The sequence below is a fragment of the Ceratotherium simum genome, chromosome 9 (assembly GCF_057802395.1).
Source record: "Ceratotherium simum simum isolate JZ-2026a chromosome 9, ASM5780239v1, whole genome shotgun sequence".
Classification (NCBI taxonomy): domain Eukaryota; kingdom Metazoa; phylum Chordata; class Mammalia; order Perissodactyla; family Rhinocerotidae; genus Ceratotherium; species Ceratotherium simum.
This window is the reverse complement of record NC_141908.1, coordinates 56504535-56527053: the sequence shown is the minus strand read 5'-3', so window position 1 is coordinate 56527053 and position 22519 is coordinate 56504535. Positions and strand designations below refer to the sequence as shown.

At 41.4% G+C, this 22519-nt stretch overlaps 2 protein-coding genes across 2 annotated transcripts in view; both read left to right on the top strand.

Moving 5' to 3' along the window:
* The window catches only part of PDE11A (phosphodiesterase 11A), a 255806-nt gene extending 246130 nt beyond the window's left edge, over positions 1–9676 (top strand). Inside the window, exon 18 of the mRNA XM_004426667.3 lies at positions 7732–9676. Coding sequence (XP_004426724.2) covers positions 7732–7887 — 156 coding nt within the window. The 3' untranslated portion in view covers positions 7888–9676. The remainder of the gene's footprint in view (positions 1–7731) is intronic.
* An 8050-nt stretch (positions 9677–17726) lies between these two features.
* Positions 17727–21192, top strand: IFT70A (intraflagellar transport 70A). The gene has a single exon (XM_004426666.3). It carries the CDS (start codon positions 17819–17821, stop codon positions 19814–19816), a length of 1998 nt encoding a protein of 665 aa, XP_004426723.2. The 5' UTR covers positions 17727–17818; the 3' UTR covers positions 19817–21192.
* Positions 21193–22519: the final 1327 nt, after the last annotated feature.

Genomic DNA, 22519 nt, shown 5'->3' with positions numbered 1-22519 from the left:
ATATCTTCATAACAGAGATATTGCCTCAAACAGATATTTGAGTTGGGCTCCAAGTCTGTTTTTATATTTTATCCAAAAATTGATATTTAAAAAAATACTTTAAATTATTTCTTCTCTGCCATGCATTGTATCTCTTAATTTCTGATTATTTCTCTTGGGTAAGGTGGGGATGAGGGGAGGCAGAACATACTGCCTTATTGCCAGCACTCTGGAAATATATAATTCAACAATAGGAAGCCAAAATCATCTTCTATCTTTTGCCTTTTAAAAAAATAAATAGATAGCCAGCTCAGATAATTTCCTCAAATGACATAATGACATTTTTAGGTTCAAAGATAAATCTAGTTTTAATTTGGTGGGGTTCTTCTATGCTCTCTTCCAACAACAGAGGATGGGAGTCCTGACTTTTTCTGTGAGCTTGGCTTTCTCTTTGCTTATCCCTTGTCCCACATCTGCCCCATCTATCCAGTGGGTAAGTACCAAGAAGTGATTATGGTCAACTAACAAGGTCAGCTACGGTCAACACACTGAGCCAGATGATAGCAGATGTGGATCATGATGGCAGAGGGAAAGCAAGGCCAGAATCTAACTCCTAGCAGCTTGGTGAACTGAGAAAAACAAGGTCTCAGAATAATGGTAACAAGAGAGAATACTATATTCATTTCCCAAGGGGGTCGTTCTGGGTTTGTTTTTACAGCAGGATTTTGTAGCAGGTCAGAACGTCCCGCTCTCAGCCACTGGCAGCAGTGCTAGCCTGACCTTTTCTTCCTGCCACTGCTCTGTGGGCAGAGTGGAGAGGGGCTCTTGTTCCCTGGGGTCACTGTGCTGGAGCTAGAGATGCAAAGATAAAAGGCCTTGTTTCCACTCTCCCTGGAAGCTCATGGGTTAGTACTCAAGACAGAGTTGTTGAAAACCAATGATAAGGGATTTTCACTGCTGGCCATGATAGAGTAACACGGGGGGAAAAAAACCCCAAAAACAAAAAACTAGAGAAATACATGAAACAACAGTTTTCAGACAGTGGATAACAGGCAGCACAATACAGTGATTCCTAAGAGAGGGGAACAAATGAAGTGAGCCCTACAGTTGTCCCGGCTTACTGCCTGGAGAGAGTTTCCAGGCCATGGCACAGGGAAGGGGAACCCAGGCAGACCTCAGTGGTCTCACTTAGGTGAGGAGGCAGAGCCAGGAGTTTGGGGAGGCCAAGGAGGTTAGAGTTCCCAGGGAAGAGTACCAGAGAACAGAGAGTTGCATGAGAGAAAGCTCTAGAGATCTGCAGAGGCCCCTGGAGTCTTGAGTGCCAGTCACCACATGCATGTGAGGAAACAACTGAAGCTGAAGAAAGACCCAGGAAAAAGGAACAAGTAGAATGATCCTCAGAGCTCTTGCAGGCTGGAGGATAGTCCATGCTCCCACTGGCCAGAATATTAGAGAGAAACCTTGAAATATATGAGGTACGGGGTACAAAAGATTATTGTCTCAGTAGTGGGGCCAAATTAGCCCTAGACTAAAGGCTGCTCTGGACACCTCGCAAAGCCTAAAAGCAAGCCTGAAAAGGATCAAATTATTTCCAAGTAACCTAACTGCTTTCCGGAACAAAACTGAAAAATGTTTAAAGAAATGCAAAAAAAAATTAAAAATCCAGCATCCAACAACATAAAATTCACAATGTCTGATATGCAACCAAGAATTACCAGGCCTACAAAGGAGCAAGAAAATTTGACCCATAATAATGAGAAAAATCAACCAATACAGACTCAGAAATGATACAGATCATAGAATTGGTAGAGAAAGACATTAAGACATTTTATTGTATTTTATGTGTTCAAGAGGGTAGAGGAAAGATTGAACATGACAGAGACATAGAAGATATAAAAAAGACCCAAATCAAACTTCTAGAAATGAAAACTATAATTTTTGAGAGGAAAACTACAGTAAACAGGATTCACAACAGATTAAGCTCTGCAGAAGAAAAACTCAGTGACATAGTAATAGAAATTGGAATTTGGTCTCTTTCCTCTCTGCATACTCCAGGTGCTAATATCTGCACAGTACTGTTGGTCTCACTCAAGCATCATAATAATGTCATTCCACAAGGTTTTTATTTCACTTCCTCTCTGAAAGAAACACCCAAAATGGTGAGGGAATCAACTTAATTATACATATATACATTCTACATATATATAATATATTATACATATACATTATATACATATACATATGTAATGTATATAAGATATATTTTTATATATGTATATCTTAGATATATATATGCTTACATATGCATTAAATGTTTCTTGAAGGATACCCAAGAAACTGATAATATCAGTTGCCTCTAGAGAAAGAAACTAAGTGTCTGGGGCAGGAGATGAAGGGAGATTTTACACTGTACCTTTTGTACCCTCTGATCCATTGGACTATGTAAATGTATTACTTATTCAAAACATAAATAAAATATGGAATAAACTGTATGTGTGGTCACAGGTGGACTCAACAATGGATTGTGAATGGAATCAGGAAGGAAGTGAGGTCCCTCAGCCACCTGGATGACTAGATGCCCAGGGCTGTGTCTCCTGGTGGAGCGAATATCCAAAGTCCTGTCCGTGATGGGCCAGGAGCGAGCTGGAGGGAGCTGGGGAGCCTAGTGATGGCCATACCATTGCCCCAAGGGATAATAAGCAGCACATCCCAGGTTGAGTTTTGGGGTCAATATCAATCCTAACCTACACATGCAGCAGCACGTGAGTCAGTAGTCCTACACTGCTCGTGTAGATTCTGCTTTAAAGGGAGAGCACCGCAAGGATTAGAACGATTAGGTAGAAGTTGCAGGGATACAGATTTCTACTCAATATAAGGAATAATATTCTAAAATCAGAACAAAGAGTAAATCGGATCCCCTGTGGAGGTAGTAAGTTCACTGCTCCTGGACGTGTTTAAACACTGTGAATGGTCACGCTGCAAGGATGCCGCAGAGGAGGCTCAGCATCCCGCAGCTGATGGCACCACGCACCTAACCTTTAGAGTCCCTCTGCATGTACACGGAGAGTGAGCAGACGGGTGATAAGTATCCCCTTTCTCTTTTGCTAAGTGAAGAACAAGTCAAATGCGACAGATATTAGCAGCACTTGCTTAGACCTCATCAGGTGTCACTCGCTGGGAAATTTTTAGGAATACTCATATCTTGCTAAATACTGGGAGCAGTTATCTTGCTGATGGCACATTGCACATATTCACCATAAATCTTGGAATTTAGATTTGTGGCTAATCCCTTGCTTTCCTAATATTCTAGTAGTTCCATATTCTCTCAGCTAACTGCATTTTTGTAACAAATTTATAGTGTGAGTAAGAGTATTCTTCGGGATGGGATTTTTGCTACCTTTGCCTAGAATGAGCACCTGGCCAAAGGAAAACAGTATTCTAGAATGGCAATTCTGTGTTTAAGGAGAATACGAAACAGAGAGAAGAAGGAATTCTGAGAAATATGGCCCTCCCAAAAAAAGTATTTTATTCAACACAAAGGCAGCAAGAGGGAGAACAAAGAGCTAGATAAAGGAAAGAAATCTCTGTTTGGGGCTAAGCCAAATAAACTTAAATAGTTTAAGGAATAAATTGGTGGAGTAATTCGAATCATGGGCAGGTGCTATGAATGTAATTTAGTAAATGCTCGGGAACCTGCCAAGGAAGAGAAAAATGTGTAGCTTTTGAGATCATTTCCCGGCAGCTTCATAAAAGAAAACTGATTACAGGAATTTAATAAGTAAAACAGAGCCAGAAATATAGTAATCAAATGAGTTTTTAATTACATTTCACGCAAAAAAAAATAATTCCAATTTGTTCTCCTGGAATTAAAAAAAATAAGTCCAAGAGAAATGCTTTTGTAGCAGGAAAATAACATAAACACTAATTTCCATAGGAATTATAGTAGTCAGTTTAATTAAAAGGCTTGATCAGAGGGAAGAGGAGCCAGTGCCAAACTATACTAAATAACACCGTAGCATTCGTTACTACCTCACACTATTGTCTAAATAAAAACACTGTGCACTGAGCAGAAAACAGGCACCTGCATTTTTCTCATGCAAATAAAGGGGATTTTGATCTCTGCCTGAGTTATTATGTTGCTATGTTTTATTTTCATATGGAATAACTAATACATCTGATTTAAAATTAGATGTTGTTGCTTGATATGATAAATATCGCTTTTAAGAGAAAGAATGTGCTCTGTGTAAGGGACATGGATGTGAAGGGACATCACCTCAGTCAGGGTGGAGTGCTCACTGCTCAGTAGGATACCTGATTATTTCTGGGCTTTCAAGTCTCACTCAGCTTACATCTAGTTCCATTTTACTCGTATCCCTGTATCTCCTTGGAGTGGAGGGTTATTCGAGGGGATCAATCAGGTCTTACTAAGAAGTGGTTTGCAGCTGAGCTTTGGGAAGTTCATCCCCAACATGAAGAGCTATTCTTCCTGTTGAGGGACTTTGCTATTGACTACTCCCTAACCACAGGTCATGCTCGGAGAAAGCTTCTCAGGAGACGTGCTGAAATCACAGTGGGTTAGTCATGTGTTCACCTTTTGTTCCCCTTGTGATGAATGGGACACACCTGCAAGGTGTCTACATGGAAGATGGGGTATAATCCGTGGCCACACAACACTGACCCAAGGCATAAAGTGGGAATCTTACCTTTCCATGAGCTAACACCCCCACAGCTCCATGATCCTTATTATGTTCATTGCTTTATAGGGAAAAATTAAAACTACTTTATAGGGCTTAGTATAACAAGAGAGAAACTTTGGTTCACCAGAATTCTAGGGAAGCCAGGGAAGACAGACTGGTTGGCAGGTCACCTCTGTATGAAAACAGTAAGATAGAGCTGGGGAGAAAACGGGGGAAAACTAGATTACTCTTCCCACGACCTTTGAGACGGGGAGGAGCATGTAGGGTGAGACTGTGGGTAAGTCACTTTCCCTGTGGCAACCTCTAATGTTCAGTAAAGTTAGTAGGCACCCAAAATGTTCAAGGTGAGAGAGTTTCCTGTGAAAAGGGGAAATGAAGTGGAACTTTGCATTGGTAATGATGCAGAGTGGAATCAAGAAGGCCGAATGGACTCAAGAAGGAAGTCAAAGAGAAGCACAAGGAAGTAAGACTTGGAAATCATGGGAGGTGTTTGAAAGGTCCTCAGAGCATGAAATAGGTTTGAGGTCAAGTTTTACTTAAATCTCAAGAGGTAGGGAGGCCCCAAGTGACATACAGATTCCATTCAGTGAACAGTGTCAGAATGCATGAGAGTTCTATACATATCCAAGAGGGATAGGTGGTAGGAAGGAAGGAAAGATAGTTTAAGTAGGAAGAAAGGAAGGAAGTTCTTGGCATCAGGCCTCACCGAAATTTGATGACAGCAATCATCAGTCACACTCAGAGTGTCCTCAGTCTCTTCCTCACCATCACAGACTCTCTAAAAACTTATGAGTAATAAAATTATAGGCTGGTTTAATTGAATATTGATAAAGGTTGAAGCCACACAATTTCAAAATGTCTAACTTATTATTATTTGTTTTTTCTTCTTGACTTTTTTAGAGCTATCTTTCTATCCTACATCCTCAACGGCTTTCTCTATATACTCATTCTAGATGGCAGGCTAGTGTCCTATCCTTGATTTTTACTCGAGAAAAACAATGGTTTTCTCTATAGCTTCCAAAAGAAATGGTAAGATTAGCAAAGAGGGCTTCTTATATGGATTCTTATTTTCCTGCTATAGTGAAAGGACTGAAGATCATATGTGATCCTAACATCTGAGGGGCATGTTTTATCATCTGTAAAATGCAGAGTTATTGTGAGGAATACCTGAGATAAAGTATGTAGAGCACTATGTAGGGCAAAGTATTTAACACATATTAGTTGTTCATAAGTGGAAGCGCCCCATCATCCATGTAGGATGCCAGGTTTCTATGCTTCTTTGTGACCCTGAAGATGGAAAACAGGTCCATGAAATACAAATTCTTACAATCCATGTGTTCTCATTAGATTTTGCCCATTCGTGAACTACTATTGTAAAAATACCAACATGTAAAAATATTTTAGATGTTTGGATAATTTTATCAATTAGAAACCATAATAGAAAAAGCTCACCAAAGGCAGCAACAGAAAGCTGGCTCTGAGTTGTGAGATTATGAATCATCTCTATTTCTTCCTTCTTTTTAACCTATTATTTTTATATTTTCTAAAATTAAGAGATATTACTTTAAAAAAATTAAAATAACTACAAAAAGAGAAATATTATTTTTAAAACAACCAAAACAAACTCATGTTTCAAAAGGATAAAGGCCATGTTTCTAAAAAAGATTAAGTCATCATCAAAATCTTATTTCCTTTTTTATTGAGCCATCCGGAAAATTAAAAGGCTCCCAAACCCCTTTTTGTATATGTTTTATATGAGTGGCTTTATTCATAGCTATTATTCATACTTATTAGCATATAGATGCTTAATAGATGTTTTTGCTGATCATATTTTACTGGTTAAATATGTTTGAAGCCTTCATAATGAAAAGAAGCCTTCGTAATGAAATATTTATTTTCAAATAAAGAAAATGTAGATATTCATGCATTTAAAAGAAAGAAAAGAGACTGTATAAAATTTAAAATTTACCTTTTACTTAAAAAAAAGACAGTGAGGCAGAGAATAATGGAATTTCCATGTTGAACAGAGTAAACTCTGTGCCCCTCTGGCCTGTAAGATATCTACGTACTGCTGTTGAACCTGAGCTTCCTGAATTTATCCTAGCCCCTAGTTCAGAGGCAAGATTCTCGCCCCTCTCCCCTCAGCCCCGACCCCTCAGTAGCCGTCTGATGTGAGAACTGCGGAATCACTCATTTGAATTAAGTTCAAATGAGCCTTCTTACTTCCAGGGCTCTTGTTCCACCACAGGGATGATCCAGGTTTTGTGAGGCTGGAAGTTTATACCATTTGGGAGTAGGGGACACTTTTTAAAAAATAACACAAAAAGAAGTACAAAAAGAAAATATTTGGAAGGATCCTGTGCAAGTGAGGTCCCTGAATCCTGAGTTTCATTAGCTTCACGTCAGGCGGCCTCTGGCCACACCCTACATTTCCTCTTCCCTTGTCTCTCCTATACCCCTCTGTCCCTCTCTTCCACTCTCCTTTTTCCTGTCTCTCATATCTGCTTCCATATGCGTTCCCACGTCGATCTGTATATTTAGCACAGCTCTCAGATCCTTAGCTTTAAAAATGAGCATCTCCTCTGGTTTCAGGATTTTACCTGGCCTTTCTTATTCAGGTACGTCCACTCAGAGTCATCTATGGTGGAGCAAATGGTAGGTTTATTTTTGTAAAAATTTAAGTTCATGGTCACTTGAGATCTGGAGGCCTCTATAGCAGAAAAATATAGACGTATTAGTAGACATGTGTAGCTGGGTATTTTGTTTTCTGTCTTGCTTGATGTAGATTTAAAATAGAATCATATTCTACACAGCTGGCACCCCCGGGAGATGTACACAGCCACCCTGTCTCATTTTTTCGTTTTCTGCTTAGGTTCTATTAACATAACACAATAGCGTTAAATGCATGTTTACTTCTTGTAAATAGCTTATGTTTACCAAAATAATCACTTTCATTTCTTACAGCCAGTTTCCATTCTCCTCACAAATGAAGCTGGAAAATCATGTCAGGGTCTGTGGTTCCTCTCTCCTCCACCTGTTTTTTGTTTTATTTTAGGCGTTGGTGAAGGTCAATGTGAAACTGAAGCCGATGCTGGATTCGGTGGCTGCGAACAGAAGTAAGTGGGAAGAGTTGCACCAGAAAAGGCTGCTGGCCTCGGCTGCCTCACCCTCCTCTGCCAGCCTCACGGTGGCCGGGGAAGACAGACACTAACCCTCCGGGTCAGCTGCTGCTGCAGGATGACTGCGGCCTGAAGGGCCACCCTGGGTCCAGCCACATCATCCTTCCGTTCCTTTAAGCTCAAACAGACCTAAAGTCTTGGGGATGTGCTGGGAAGCCTGCCTGGGCTTTCCCCTTGAAGTGTGGTCAGCAGGAAGGACAGAGGAGGAGGTGGGGCAGGGAGCACGCCCCAGAACATTTAACTTTCCCTGATGTACACGCGTGGGCTGAGACGAAGGCTCTGGGCAGAGGACCGTTGTGGATCCAGGACCTGAGGACAGTGGGCCCTGCTCACACTTAGCTGAGAGAACACGGAACTGTGAAAGCGTCATTAGCGCTGCTTCATTTTGTAAATGGCTCTTCTGTTTACAAGCCAAACAATGCCTGCCTTTGCATCCTCCCCTGAGCACCCTCACATGCCAGACTGTCCCAAAAATCCTGATTTGTATTCTGTAGAGGTATTTTATTTTGAATCCTACAGCTTCTTAATGATGGATCAGAGCCTTTAGAATTGCCTACCTAAAAGGTAAACTATATTATCATTACAACCATTCCCAATTTTCCCCTAAAAAGGTCCATAGTAGCAATACAGTGAAGGTGTTTGTCTGATTGGTGTTTATACAAGATTCATAACACTGCATTGGGATTGTAGTCCCCTTTTTCATTTTTTTAATTCAAACTTCATTGTAGAGCAAGCCTTCTCCCAGAAGGAATGGATTAATAGACTTTAATTAAGGTAAGGATGAAGGGAAATCTATAGCTGGATTTACCACAAGTGACACATGAACATTTAGGAACTACTTCCAACAGGGAGACATTTCACAGGACACAGCAGAGCCCTGGAGAATGATCACTGACTACCCTGAGTTCTCCTAGTGATGAGTTTTGGTATAAAATTTAAGGTTACTACCACTACCAACCTAAAGCCACAAGGGTCCCCAGTTTTGGATTTTTCCTTAAGTCTAAGAAATAGTGCTTGAAAGGTTAAGAAATAAGAGTCTGGACAGAGAACAAATATTCTATAGGAAGCTAGGTTTATAATAGGTAAGAATAAACTATATTAAATAGATGCAATGACACAAAAGCTACTTTGCTCCCCATTTTAGAGCAGATTGAGGACATTTAGAGAGATTGAGGACATAGTATGTCTTATCCAAAGAATGCTGGGCTGAAAGCTAGACTTATACCGCTAGCTTCGGCACTCTTCACTTAACTTCTCCCAGCCTCTTTCCTCATTTGTCAAACTAGATTACACTAGGAAATGAGTTTCAAACATGTTTTAACCTTAGAATTCTTTGTTCAAATAAATCTTACAAGGGATCCCCAAGATATAAAACATCTAAAAGCTGAAGTCTTCTGATTGAGGCTGGGCTGGGAGATCCAGAGCCCCTACGAATCCTCATCTCTTTGATGACATATGTGGTGGTCCACAAAGGGGCTCTGAGGAGCTTGAAAATCCCTGGGCTCGATGAACCCTGAAGTCCATTCCAGCTCTGAGAATCTAAAATTTGTAAGCCATTTCTGTTCTTGTTGTTACTGGTCAGTATCAGTTATTAACTTTACTACTCAAATATTAAAGAAATAGGGGCCAAGTGCTACAGAGGACATTGTTTTCCTGGCACATAGTAGACATTCAGGAAACGTTTCAAGAATGGGTAAATTAAGGTACCAAAACTGAAGTGGGGGAAGAGCAGGTATTCCTAGGGGAGAAATAAGATTCTATATGGCAAGAAATAAAGTAAAAGAAATTATAAACCAGGTAAAAAGGGGGAAAAAAAAAAAAGGAGGAGGAAGAGAAGGAGAAGGAAGAGGGGAAGGGGGAGGACGTGAAGCAAAAGATGACAACCAATAAAGAAAGATGGGCACAGAGGCAGGTGGTAAGAGAACTGCCACAGGAAAGGTGAAAGTCAACCCGAACAAAGAAAAATGGCACTTCTAACGAAAAAAATGAGGGTCCAGAACACTGTCATCAATTGCTTAGAGAGAGATACTTGAGCAGGGTGGGGTTTGACAAAAGAAAAGCAAGGAGTGAGACCCCCTGAAAATCATGTTCCCAGCTACAGCCGTCTCTGCAGGGAAGACAGGAGAAACTAGAGGAGAGAATGAGCACAGGAAAAATGGCCTCCGCAGAGCAGGTAAGAGGAGGTTGTTCAGATTTATGGATTTTATTAAGCTAGTTTTCTGAATCACTCTGCTGTAAAGGAAAATAGCTTCTGCCGGGCTGTCTCCCCTCCTTCAGGTGGGGAACAAAGAGTGGGTGGAGTTAGGGACAGACCTTGGTCATGTGTCTGCCGCCCAGAAGCACTGCAGGTGTTTCTAGCTATTGTGTCACATCGTGTTTATATCACAAATGGGATTTGAAAATCAGTCTGTGTGAGGCCAAGATGAACCAACATCTGTTATCCTCCCCAACAATAAATAAACAAACAGCCCAGACAGACAGATGCCAGTCTATCTAGAGCAAAATTTTAAAGCATGTGCTTTATGATAAAACTAGACCCGGGGTCGGATGGAGACTGCGGGCAGCTCCAAGCACTGCAGATACCCTGGGTGTCGATGCGCATATTGCCAAGGGGAACATAATTTATAGCACAGACCCAAAGGCTTCCAGTAAGGTTGAGTTTTCCTCTCATTTTCTTGCCTTTTTGTTGGCTTCACTGCCCGGTTGCCAATAGCAACATCCACTGGTAGCAAGGGGAGTTCAACACCATTGCAATCTGCCATAGAGTGGAGCCCCGACAATGTCAACCATCAATCAAGTAGCTGATTGTAATTGCCTCCATCTATTTTTCCTGTCTCGAGGTATCTTTCCTATTGTGGGTCAAAATTCAGAAACTGCTGACTAATGCCGTGCGTCTGTTCCTCCAAGACCAGGAAGCAGTGGAAAAGGAGGGTGGCAGCCTTTCTGGTGCCAGCAACCCTGGGGGTTCGAGGTTGAACTCTTGGGGAGTTTGAGATATTTTTAATCCCTTTTCTAAATAATGTATAATTTTCCAAGAACGTGAGGTATGTGTAGTTATCCATATGTTCTGCTTTTCCAAAATAGAGAAAGAGAAATTTTCCCAATCCTTATTATTAGTATTTATTTCCTATTAGAGGAAGGCATTTGAAATGTGAGCTTTCTTATAAAACCTCCAACTATCCAGATTATGTTTGCCTCCTCAGGTCTCTTGGCGTTAATGGTTGAAATGACTTCATCCTACTTTCTCCACGAGATGTATTTTTTTCAAACATGCTATTTATTCTCTTAGTCAGTATGTAGATAATACATGCACAACCCACAATGTAGCTGGCAATCCCGGCCAGTAGGGACTTGGCAAACTGTCAAGGGCACCACCCAGTGGACAGCTAGACCGGGGCTCCATCCTGGCCTGGCCACCAGCTGGACCTATTATCTTCGGACTCTCCAGGTCTTGGGTCTTCCATCTATAAAATAAAAGCGCTGACTTATTCAGTTCACTTCCACACCAAAGGACCAAGCTGTATTTAACTTTTAAAATTTTTTCCAGATAACTGTCTGGTTTACTCTTCTCAAATAAAATAGGAACAAACCTAAAAAGGGCATCTTCTCATTAAAGACAAAATAAAAAGTTACATATATGGGGTAGATATAAAAACCACCTTACCACATATATGTCCGAGTCTGCCTCTAGTGATCATGAAAGATATGGTGACCAGTATAATTTTTTTTAAATATACCTTTTTATTTCATAAAGGACAATATTAGATTATGTCATATCATAGATATCCCATAAATGGTAGTCAGTTTAAGTTAGAAGTAAATTTATAAAGTGAGTCAAAAGAAGTTAAAATTGCATGTGCATTTTCTGTATCTAAAATCTGAGATGTCTATACATTTCCAGGTGTTTTATATTTGCATACATGTTGGGTTAGAACTAATCTTTAAAATTTTGTTAGTGTGATAACAATATTATCTAATATTAATGCTACAGGAATTCAGTTGTTTTTTTCGTGTTTCAAAATTTATCATACTTTATTCACTTACGTTAAGTCATTAAACAGTCTGTTCAATTTTCTTTGTGGTACAATTACTTAAAAATCCATTTCTCCTGCTGACTCTTAATGAATTGCAGAAAGATAAAACACAGTTTCATCCCCAGTAATAGTGCGAAACAGTTCCCTTCAAGTGGGACAGAAATCTAAACATATTAGGGGAAGATTTAAATCTAAAGAAAAATGTTTTGGCTGGAAAAAAGAAAAACTCAAAAGGATTCATTAAAGCAACAGAACAAAACCTAATTTGGGACCCTAGAAACTCGGGCAGTACCACTGTGGTGAAGTTTCATTATCTGCTTCAGAATAACGGTCTCTAAAACTTTTGTTCTGCCATGTGCTGTAAGGACTCCCAAAACGCAAATGTATCAGGAAATTTAAAGGTTGAGTCCGACTACAAGAAGGCCAAAATTTCATAAGTTTCCTAAGTGAACGATAATAGAAGAAAACACAGAGATGGCAGAAATAAAATGAAGCGTGTCTGGAGAATTCCATGATGAGCACGTGGATTTGGCAATGCCTGATGTCCTGCTTACACTGTGTGTTACTACCTTTTCCTCAGCTAGTAATTTGGGGTTGTACATCTTTTCTAATTTAATTTTGAATGTTCTTGCATATTTGGTACATCTCTCAACAGTGCTAAAGACAAGTTGTTTACCTGTGTAGCACATCTATACCAATGTCATTGAATGTATAAGCTGGTACAGAAATATGTTTGTTTTATTAAGTAAATGAAGAATTTGCTGTGAAAAAAATGTGTTATTTGAGGCCATGATTTATCTTTGTATTCATTTTCTGTGTGTAGATGTGTGTATTGGAATCTCAATTGTTTTTTCTTTACATTTAGATTAAATCATACTTAGATAAATAAAACAAAAAGAAACAGCATAATGTGGAAATAGGAAGCTAGGTTTTGTTGAATCTCATTCCCTTGGGGAAGAATTGCTTTTGTTATTTTATTTTGATGTATAATAATCTAAAAAGGATCCCCTACTGATTTGCTTCCTAATTAGTATTGTTTTACACAAAAGAAGGGAAATATGTCTTTAATTGAGTTGTTTGATATTACTCCCTTTGTGTAGATTTCCTAGGCTGATGTTTCATTATAAGAATACTACATTATAGACTGCTTGGCCATTTTACAAGCAACTAATCCATGATTTTGAAACAGTCTGCTTTAAGAAACCCAAATATCTTTCTTTTTAATAAAATGCTTCAAGTTTAACTAATGCTCTGGAATAATCTTTATTTCTCTGGAGAAGGGTGATTTAAGGGCTGAGAGAGGCAAGCATGCATCCAAATACCTACAATTTAAATTGTGACTGTCAATTTAGCCCATTAACCTTGTCTTGATCTGTAATGTTTGCCTGTGTAAGAGGGATACTGGGACAGCCCTGTCCGTGGAGCACTTTAAAGATGACAAAAGGTCTTCAAATTATTGAAGTTTTCCTGAAGGGAGAAGTGCCTGCAGCCGAATGCGGGTTCCTGCGCCCGTTACAGATTGCTCAAATTTGCATGGGCAGTTACACAGGGGATTGCATCAATGCAGGGCTGCCAGCCACACTGACGCCATACAATTACCCAACGGCTTCGGTGCTTAAACTTTAAAATTCTTACACCATTGTGCCTGTTCTATTAGAACAAACTGCAGCAAATGATCCAAAACCAATTCAAATGACTGGAGAGGAGGTGCCCACGGGGAGAGAGGGAAGAGGTGCAGCGTGGCCCCTACTGGCTGGCCGACGCAATCGCCAGTCCTGCGTGCTGGCTGCGGCAACCACAGGCTTCTTTGTGCTCTGCAGTCCAAGCTTTTCAAGTGGGGCCAACACAAAGATTCACCTAATTCACAGAAGGGCTGTGAGGATTAATGAGGGAAGTGAGGCAAAGCAGGACCTGGTCCTGGTACAGAAAGTGCTGCATAAACACAGGGCCTTAGAGCAGCTCTTTGTTTGCATGCTTGGCTGATTTCTTTAAATGCCAGTATCCATGGTTGTGCCTTCTCTGCTAATTCCATTTATAAACCATAATGTTATTGTGCTCTCCCTGATAAGTTAATTTAGATAGTAACACCATAAGCCCCAAAATATAAGCTACTTGATAAAAACAATGTCTATCCAAGAAGGAACTGTAATTAAAATATTAATAAAGCTGAACTACCAGCAAAAGGAGAGTTCATAATGAGGTTAAATGTCTCACCATCTGAGCATAAATGTTCCCAAGTGTTGATCTGGTATATAATCTTTCCAAAAGTCTTAAAAAATTGAACAGACGCTCCTAAAAGTCAGTCAATTACATTACCATTTGGGCACTAATTTATTCTTTTTTCCCTGTTTATGGTGGGAGATGAGGGGACAGGGAGCAAGGTAACTGAGCCCCCTAAACTAGCCATCCTGAAGAAAATGGCCTGGAATGAAAGGGAAAAAGAAATAACAACTGGAAAAATGGTTTTGCAGGTCTTCCTTTAGCAGAGAAGATGTTTGACCAGAGCTGTGGTTGTGGAGATATTCATAAATTACCAATGTTTACCAACAGGAAGCAATCACATTTACCGGATAAATAAGAAAACATACCTTCCAACCAGTTTTAAAAGAGAATGCCAAATAGAATATACATGGGATTTGATCATCTCACATTCTGGGAGGCAGAAACATAAGCATGTTAAGAGTCAAACATCATGCTTTTAGCTCCTACACATTTTGCCTGAATGGAATTCTTCTGCGTGGTTAACATGCCTCCCTTACGCAGCAAAATCCACCCTGAATCCAACACCATTTTCTCAAAGCCTAATTCCTTTCAATAAGGCACTAAATCATTTTATTGCAACTACCAACTGCTTTCTTATTGCTAGGAATGGTACGATACACTGACTTTTTGACACATGCTCCAGCTTTTCAAGATTCTGTTGGAAACAAAATGATCCTTTATGACATTTTACAATATTCCACCTCGTTTATTGCTTTCCAGAATTTCTATTAAGTAAAGGGCCTTCTTTCACCATCCCACCCCCCCAAAAAACTAATCTATTCCCCAACTGCCTATCAGAGACTAAACAAAAGTCAGTCTATCACAGCAGCAGTGATGGTCATGCCAATTTCACAGTGTGATTTGTGTGCTCATTTCATTTTGAAAACGACCCTGCCCTCCATCTGTCTAAGCCGAATGTCCTGCTTTTTTCCAGCCAGGCCTCAGGAGCAGCAGCACATGAAATAGGCAGGAAGACACAGAATGGCCTCCCTCCTGCCCGCTTCGCTGCCACACTCACAGATACATACCAACACAAAGAGCGGAACCTCAACTGACGCCTGAAGGGGTCAGAGAAATCTGGAGGAGAGCAGAGTCCTGTTTTTCATACACATCCAAGAAGCCATTGGAAGGTGAATGCTTTCATGATGCAAATACAACTCTGAAAAACAGACTGACAGACTAAAGATGTAAAAGGCAATTTCCGGTTTCCATGTTCTATCATGTTACCTTGATTTAAAGATTTTATTTATTCAGTTTTTTTCCCCCCAAAGCCCCAGCAGACAGTTGTATGTCATAGGTTCACATCCTTTTAGTTGCTGTACGTGGGACTCGGCCTCACGTTGGACGGAGAAGTGGTGCCTCGGGGCGCTCCCGGGATCCGAACCCAGGCCGCCAGCATCAGAGCGCGCGCACTTAACCGCTAAGCCACGGAGCCGGCCCATTACCTTGATTTAATAGCAACTTACCCAAGGTAACAGTTCATACATAAGGATTTTAAAATACTGAGCCTGAGTTTCCAAGGGACAAGTGTAGTCAGGCAGCCATAAAGGTGAAGATCCTCCCCCACCCACCCCACCTGCCCCCCAATTATTGAGCAGCACTAGCCAGTATCCCTCAATCCATGTACCTCCCTGATTTGAAGACCAGAAAGGGCTGCGGCCAGAGACAGGGTTAGAAGAAGCCTTTGAGTAGGGTTATAGTGGTCCTCATCAGCTGCTTTCCCAGGGATCTTAGGTGGGCCAGGGCCCCACCCAACTCCTCTGAAATGGGTGCAGTTTGCCCCTTTCTTGGTATTCATATAGTGAATGTTCTTTGCCTGGTCCCACCCAGAAGAACATAGCTCTGCCAATTTCTCAGCAAGGGAGAAGACTGAATAAGTACATCAAGTCACTTGTTTTGTGATATGAGCAATCAAATGCCTGCAGAAGTCTTCTCCTAGCTATACCAGGTCACTAGGAGCCAAACCACCCCCACTAGTTACTTCCCAACATCTGCGCACAACTGCAATTCAGGCCTGGTAGTTCAAATTTCTACTGCCCACACCAAGTTGGTTGGTTGTTTTAACAGAGGAAAAAAAGACACTAATCTTCCATCATACAACTTGGCACCAAACACTTGGCCCTTACAAACTTATCTATAGGAGATATATGGAATAGATTATTCATCAGCCACTATTTCCTACTGAAACTAGCTGTTGGATATCATGGCACAGTTGCCAACTACCTAGCTGTGTAGACTTCAACAAATTACTTAATACTTTCTAGTACATAGATCCTTCATCTCTAATACCCAGAACACAGGATGGTTATTAAGATTAGAAAAATATATATATATATGGTCTAATAGAGTGGCATACAATATGGTTGGTACTGGTTCTGAAATGTATATATAGAAAAGGTGTGGGGCTGGCCTGGTGGCACAAGCCGTTAAGTGCTCATGCTCCACTGGGGTGGCCTGGGGTTCGCCGGGTCAGATCCTGGGCACACACCGACACACTGCTTTGCAAGCCATGCTGTGGTGGCATCCCATATAAAGTGGAGGAAGATGGGCACTGATGTTAGCCAAGGGCCAGTCTTCCTCGGCAAAAACAGAGGAGGATGGGCAGATGTTAGCACAGGGCTGATCTCCTCACAAAAAAAAAAAAAAGAAAGAAAAGAAAAAGTGTAGGGGCAGCAAAACTATAGAGGAGGCAGATAAAGGATTTGCACTGAAGTCTTCAGGTATATAGCAAAGACATGCTTTTATTCAGACACCATTTATCCTAGGTACTAGACAGGCCAATGCGGATCACAGAAGATCAATGGACATGTAGGGAGATCAGGGAACACTGGCTTATTTGCAGTGAAAGTTGGAAAACCAGGGCAGTAGACACCGCTAAGTTTAAACACAAACTCTGCACAGTAATAATTGTTGTTTATGAAAAAGACGGGCAGGAGGCACTTGAACCTAAAACTGAACGTCTTCCAGTACCAGACGAGAGTCACAAAACCATTTCCTATCGTCAACCTCTGGAAACGACAAAAATAAGGACTCTTGTTCTCTGCCTATTATGTTCTTAGAAAGTGTGCCCTCAAGGCAGCTTAAAAACAGAAACTACTCTAATTCCAGGGGAATTCCAAGAAGATATTTCCACTTTTTCCTTCCCATTAATTTACGAAAGAAAGAAACGCGAAACACTATTCCTACGCATCACACAGTGCATAAGGCTCAAAAACGCAAGGGACTTCGGACCGCAATCCCTACTCCACCGCGCCAAACACCAAGGTGACACAACAGGCAGCCAGGACAAAACCTCATCTACTACACGGAGACAGGGCCAGGGAACCCTCATCTCCCGACCGCTGCGGGTCCGTCCCTCACAGACTACGCATCCCAGCATGCAGCGGGGCCGCGTCCCGAGCGGCGGCGCGATTGGACTGGTGCATGCCGGGAAGTAGAGTTTCGGTTTCTGAACTACAAAGAGACGTTTCCTCTCTCTTCCGTGACTGACAACCTACGCAGCCCAGAGTCTTCGAGGGCTAAATCAGTATTTGAAAGATTCACGTCAGGGATTCCTTTTTATTCCTAACCAGCTCGTTCCGTTGTAAGTAATTTCCGGACGAGCAGATTTCCGTTTCCGGTCGGCTTGTTGCCTTGGTAACTAGGACGCACAACCGTCGTGGCGGTTATGGCGGGGCTGGGCGGGGCGCAGATCCCCGATGGCGAGTTCACCGCCGTCGTGTACCGGCTCATCCGGGATTCCCGCTACGCCGAGGCGGTGCAGCTGCTGGGCGGAGAGCTCCCGCGGAGCCCGAGGAGCCGCGCCGGCCTGTCGCTGCTCGGCTACTGCTACTACCGCCTGCAGGAGTTCGCGCTGGCGGCCGACTGCTATGAGCAGCTGGGCCAGCTGCACCCGGAGCTCGAGCAGTACCGCCTGTACCAGGCCCAGGCCCTGTACAAAGCCTGCCTCTATCCAGAGGCCACCAGGGTCGCCTTCCTCCTGCTGGACAACCCCGCCTACCACAGCCGGGTCCTCCGTCTCCAAGCCGCTATCAAGTACAGCGAGGGCGATCTGCCCGGGGCCCGGAGCCTGGTGGAGCAGCTCCTGAGTGGGGAAGGCGGAGAAGACAGTGGGGGCGAGAACGAGCCCGACGGCCAGGTCAACCTGGGTTGTTTGCTCTACAAGGAGGGACAGTATGAAGCCGCGTGTTCCAAGTTCTCTACGGCCCTGCAGGCTTCGGGCTACCGGCCTGACCTTTCCTACAACCTGGCTTTGGCCTATTACAGCAGCCGGCAGTATGCCTCTGCTCTGAAGCATATCGCTGATATTATTGAGCATGGCATCCGCCAGCACCCAGAGCTAGGGGTGGGCATGACCACGGAGGGCATTGATTTTCGCAGTGTTGGCAACACCTTAGTCCTTCACCAGACTGCTCTGGTGGAAGCCTTCAACCTCAAGGCAGCCATAGAATACCAACTGAAAAACTATGAGGTAGCCAAGGAAACCCTCACTGACATGCCACCTAGGGCAGAGGAAGAGTTAGACCCTGTGACCCTGCACAACCAGGCGCTAATGAACATGGATGCCAGGCCTACAGAAGGGTTTGAAAAGCTACAGTTTCTGCTCCAACAGAACCCCTTCCCCCCAGAGACCTTTGGCAACCTGTTGCTGCTCTACTGTAAGTATGAGTATTTCGACCTGGCAGCAGATGTCCTGGCAGAGAATGCCCATTTGACTTATAAGTTCCTCACACCCTATCTCTATGACTTCTTGGATGCCATGATCACTTGCCAGACAGCTCCTGAAGAGGCTTTCATTAAGCTGGATGGGCTAGCAGGGATGCTGACTGAACAGCTCCGGAGACTCACTAAACAAGTGCAGGAAGCCAGGCACAATAGAGATGATGAAGCTGTCAAAAAGGCAGTGAATGAATACGATGAAACCCTTGAGAAGTATATCCCCGTGTTGATGGCCCAGGCAAAAATCTACTGGAACCTTGAAAATTATCCAATGGTGGAAAAGATCTTCCGCAAATCTGTGGAATTCTGTAATGACCATGATGTGTGGAAACTGAATGTGGCTCATGTTCTGTTCATGCAAGAAAACAAATACAAAGAAGCCATAGGTTTTTATGAGCCCATAGTCAAGAAGCATTATGACAACATCCTGAATGTCAGTGCTATTGTATTGGCTAACCTCTGTGTATCGTATATTATGACAAGTCAAAATGAAGAGGCCGAGGAGTTGATGAGGAAGATTGAAAAGGAGGAAGAGCAGCTCTCCTATGATGACCCAGATAAGAAAATCTACCATCTCTGCATTGTGAATTTGGTGATTGGGACACTTTATTGTGCCAAAGGAAATTATGACTTTGGTATTTCTCGGGTTATCAAAAGCTTGGAACCTTATAATAAAAAACTGGGAACTGATACCTGGTATTATGCCAAAAGATGCTTCCTGTCCTTATTAGAAAACATGTCAAAACATATGATCGTGCTTCGTGACAGCGTTGTAGAAGAATGTGTCCAGTTTCTAGAACACTGTGAACTTTATGGCAGGAACATACCTGCCATTATTGAACAACCCCTGGAAGAAGAAAGAATGCATACTGGAAAGAATACAGTCACCTATGAATCCAGACAGTTAAAAGCTTTGATTTATGAGATTACAGGATGGAATATGTAGTAATGTCTGATAATGGCTATTATCAAAATGGCTTTATTACCTGTATTTCACACATTTTTAAATCTATGTTTATCCTTGACATCTTTACATTTGTTACATGTTGAACTTTGTACACCTAAAATTATAATAACAAATATTCCATTTGAGGAACTTATCCATTTAATTAAGAAGCGTAGGGAGCATGCAGTATGAGCTAAATCACTTTTGCGTTGTCTCTGCCAGTAATGGTCACCACGTCTTTCCCTCAAGCAACAATTGCTACAATGACATCTTTATATAAGCAAGTAACCCTAAATAGCAGTTTATATTCTACTTTAGGCTGTAGAAAAGGGTGTGGCGTGAACCAATGAACTGTCGAATGGATGTGTTTGCATTCCTCTGCTGACTGGTAGGGCAATGATTGCTAGCCCACAGCTGGACCATTTCTCAATCAGCAAATGAAGACATGTCCATTGTGCCATCTCAGGATAGACTGTGCTGTCCAATAAGACCAATTCTTACCCTAACTGTGCCTCCACTTCATTTTTTTAGTCCTTTAACTTTCTGGGTCTCAACAAAGTTGAGCTTTGACCTTGGCCTAAGCTCTTTTAGAAGTACAGGTACTGGGCCGGCTCTGTGGCTGAGCGGTTAAGTGTGCGCGCTCTGATGCTGGCGGCCCGGGTTCGGATCCCGGGAGTGCCCCGAGGCACCACTTCTCCGTCCAACGTGAGGCCGAGTCCCACGTACAGCAACTAGAAGGATGTGAACCTATGACATACAACTATCTACTGGGGCTTTGGGGGGAAAAAACTGAATAAATAAAATCTTTAAAAAAAAAAAAAAAAAGAAGTACAGGTACTAAAGGGATGAGAATTTTTTCTTGGCTCTTTTCAGGTTATGAGGTTTAGTCCATGACTTAATTTTTCTTCCATATTTTGGTTGATTTGTTGATCTTAAGTTTGATAATCAATATTTCCCTTTATTTACCATTTTTGATTTTCCAGAATTGATTGTGCCTTCTTGTGACTACTCACAAATATCAAGTGTGGAAGTTTTCTAATGTGTTCAGTTTAGGGAAAAATTAGCACTGAACTGACAATGAAAAGACAGGTATGAGTTCCAGACATTCCACAGTCAAGCTTTAGGCCTTAAGAAATTCATTTATGCCTTGAGGTCTCATGGTCATTTGAACTACTAGATGCTCTTTACAATTACTTCTGGCTGTAACATCTGATTCTGTATAAGCCATATGGAAGAAAGTTGTTTTTCTTCTTTTATGACCTGGATATATAAATAAGTCAGGAAATAAAATATGTAATTGTATTTCAAATGAATGTTTTCTGGTATTTTGCCTTACAGTAAATGTTAACTCCTAAGGTCAATGTTGTTATCTTATTGTTGGATGCTATAACATATTGATTACTGCTAAGAGATTTGGATTTTTGCCTTTTTCTACTTGGAGCTTTTGCTTACAACTCTAGCTAGGAATGTATATAAGGCAGCCCTTGTACTCTGCTATGGTTATGTGTAAATTAAGAATTTTGTAAATATTTAAAAAGTATTTAATTCTCTTAACTTCCCCTTTTAGTTTATCTGCTAATGTATGTGTTGGGAAAGGAGAGATTTGCTTTTAATTCTTCCCAAAAGGATATACCAAAAATGATATGTAAGTGATATATACTCCAGGAGTTTTATTAACAGGCTATTATAATATGATTTTTCATCAATTATTCTTGAAATAATTAGAAACTCTGCAGCCGCTGAGGTGAAGGCCTCCAGCTGCCAGTCAGCCAGAAATCTGGAAACAGAGGAGAAGGTGAGGTGAAGATAAAACAGAGATTTAGCCATGTGATTTACTTCACAGCCCACCTTGGATCCCCTTCATGTCCAAATCCCAGTAGTTAATCAAATGTCTGCTGCCATTAACAGAACAGAGTGGAAGTAACAGATGCCAGAGCTACTTCTGTAACTAGCTCACCAAACCAAATCATCAGTCTTTACACCCTTGTTTTATTTAATACAAGGAGAAGAGGTCATGCAGACTTTCCAAAAGGACAAAGCCACAGAGAACAGGAAGACAATCTCCGGTTTGTAAAGCTTTCTCTTGAACTGTCTTCTTTTTCTGCCTTCAAAGGGTCTACTTAAGAGATAGTAGTGTTTACTGCTGCAGAATATATCACACAAGATAAGAAATGAAAAATCTGTCTTCCTTACCATCCTCCTTTTCCTTTCCCTTTGTTATCTTTTATTTTTTCCCTTTCGTCAATTATAGGGACACTTCTCTGATAGCTGGCAGCTGAAAACACAAACAGATGTAAAAGATGCATACCAACCTTTTAGCAATAAGTGTCAAGCAAGCTGACACTGTGATTATCAAGGTGACTTTAGAAACCATTTAACCATGCATTTTTGCAAATGGAGATAACATTTATCAATAAAAAGCGACTCTCAAATTGGTAAAGCCAGAGAAAATTTTAAGAGGACTCACCAAAAGCACTGGATCTATACAATTTGCAGAATACAGTGAGCTTTATTTGAATACTTACAATAACCCCTACTCTTTTCTTTTAAACTCTCTTTGACCTCAATAGAAAAACAGTGACTGAAATTTTAAATATGAGCAATATATTTATTATTCAACATGTTCTGTGACATTGGGAATTAAATATACTCTTAACTCTAACAGGTTCTGTATCCATAATCATTTTATATTGAAAAATGGAG

Bases quoted from the DNA above. Each gene is read 5' to 3' on its own strand.
- IFT70A (XM_004426666.3), top strand. From the start codon at position 17,819: ATGGCGGGGCTGGGCGGGGCGCAGATCCCCGATGGCGAGTTCACCGCC.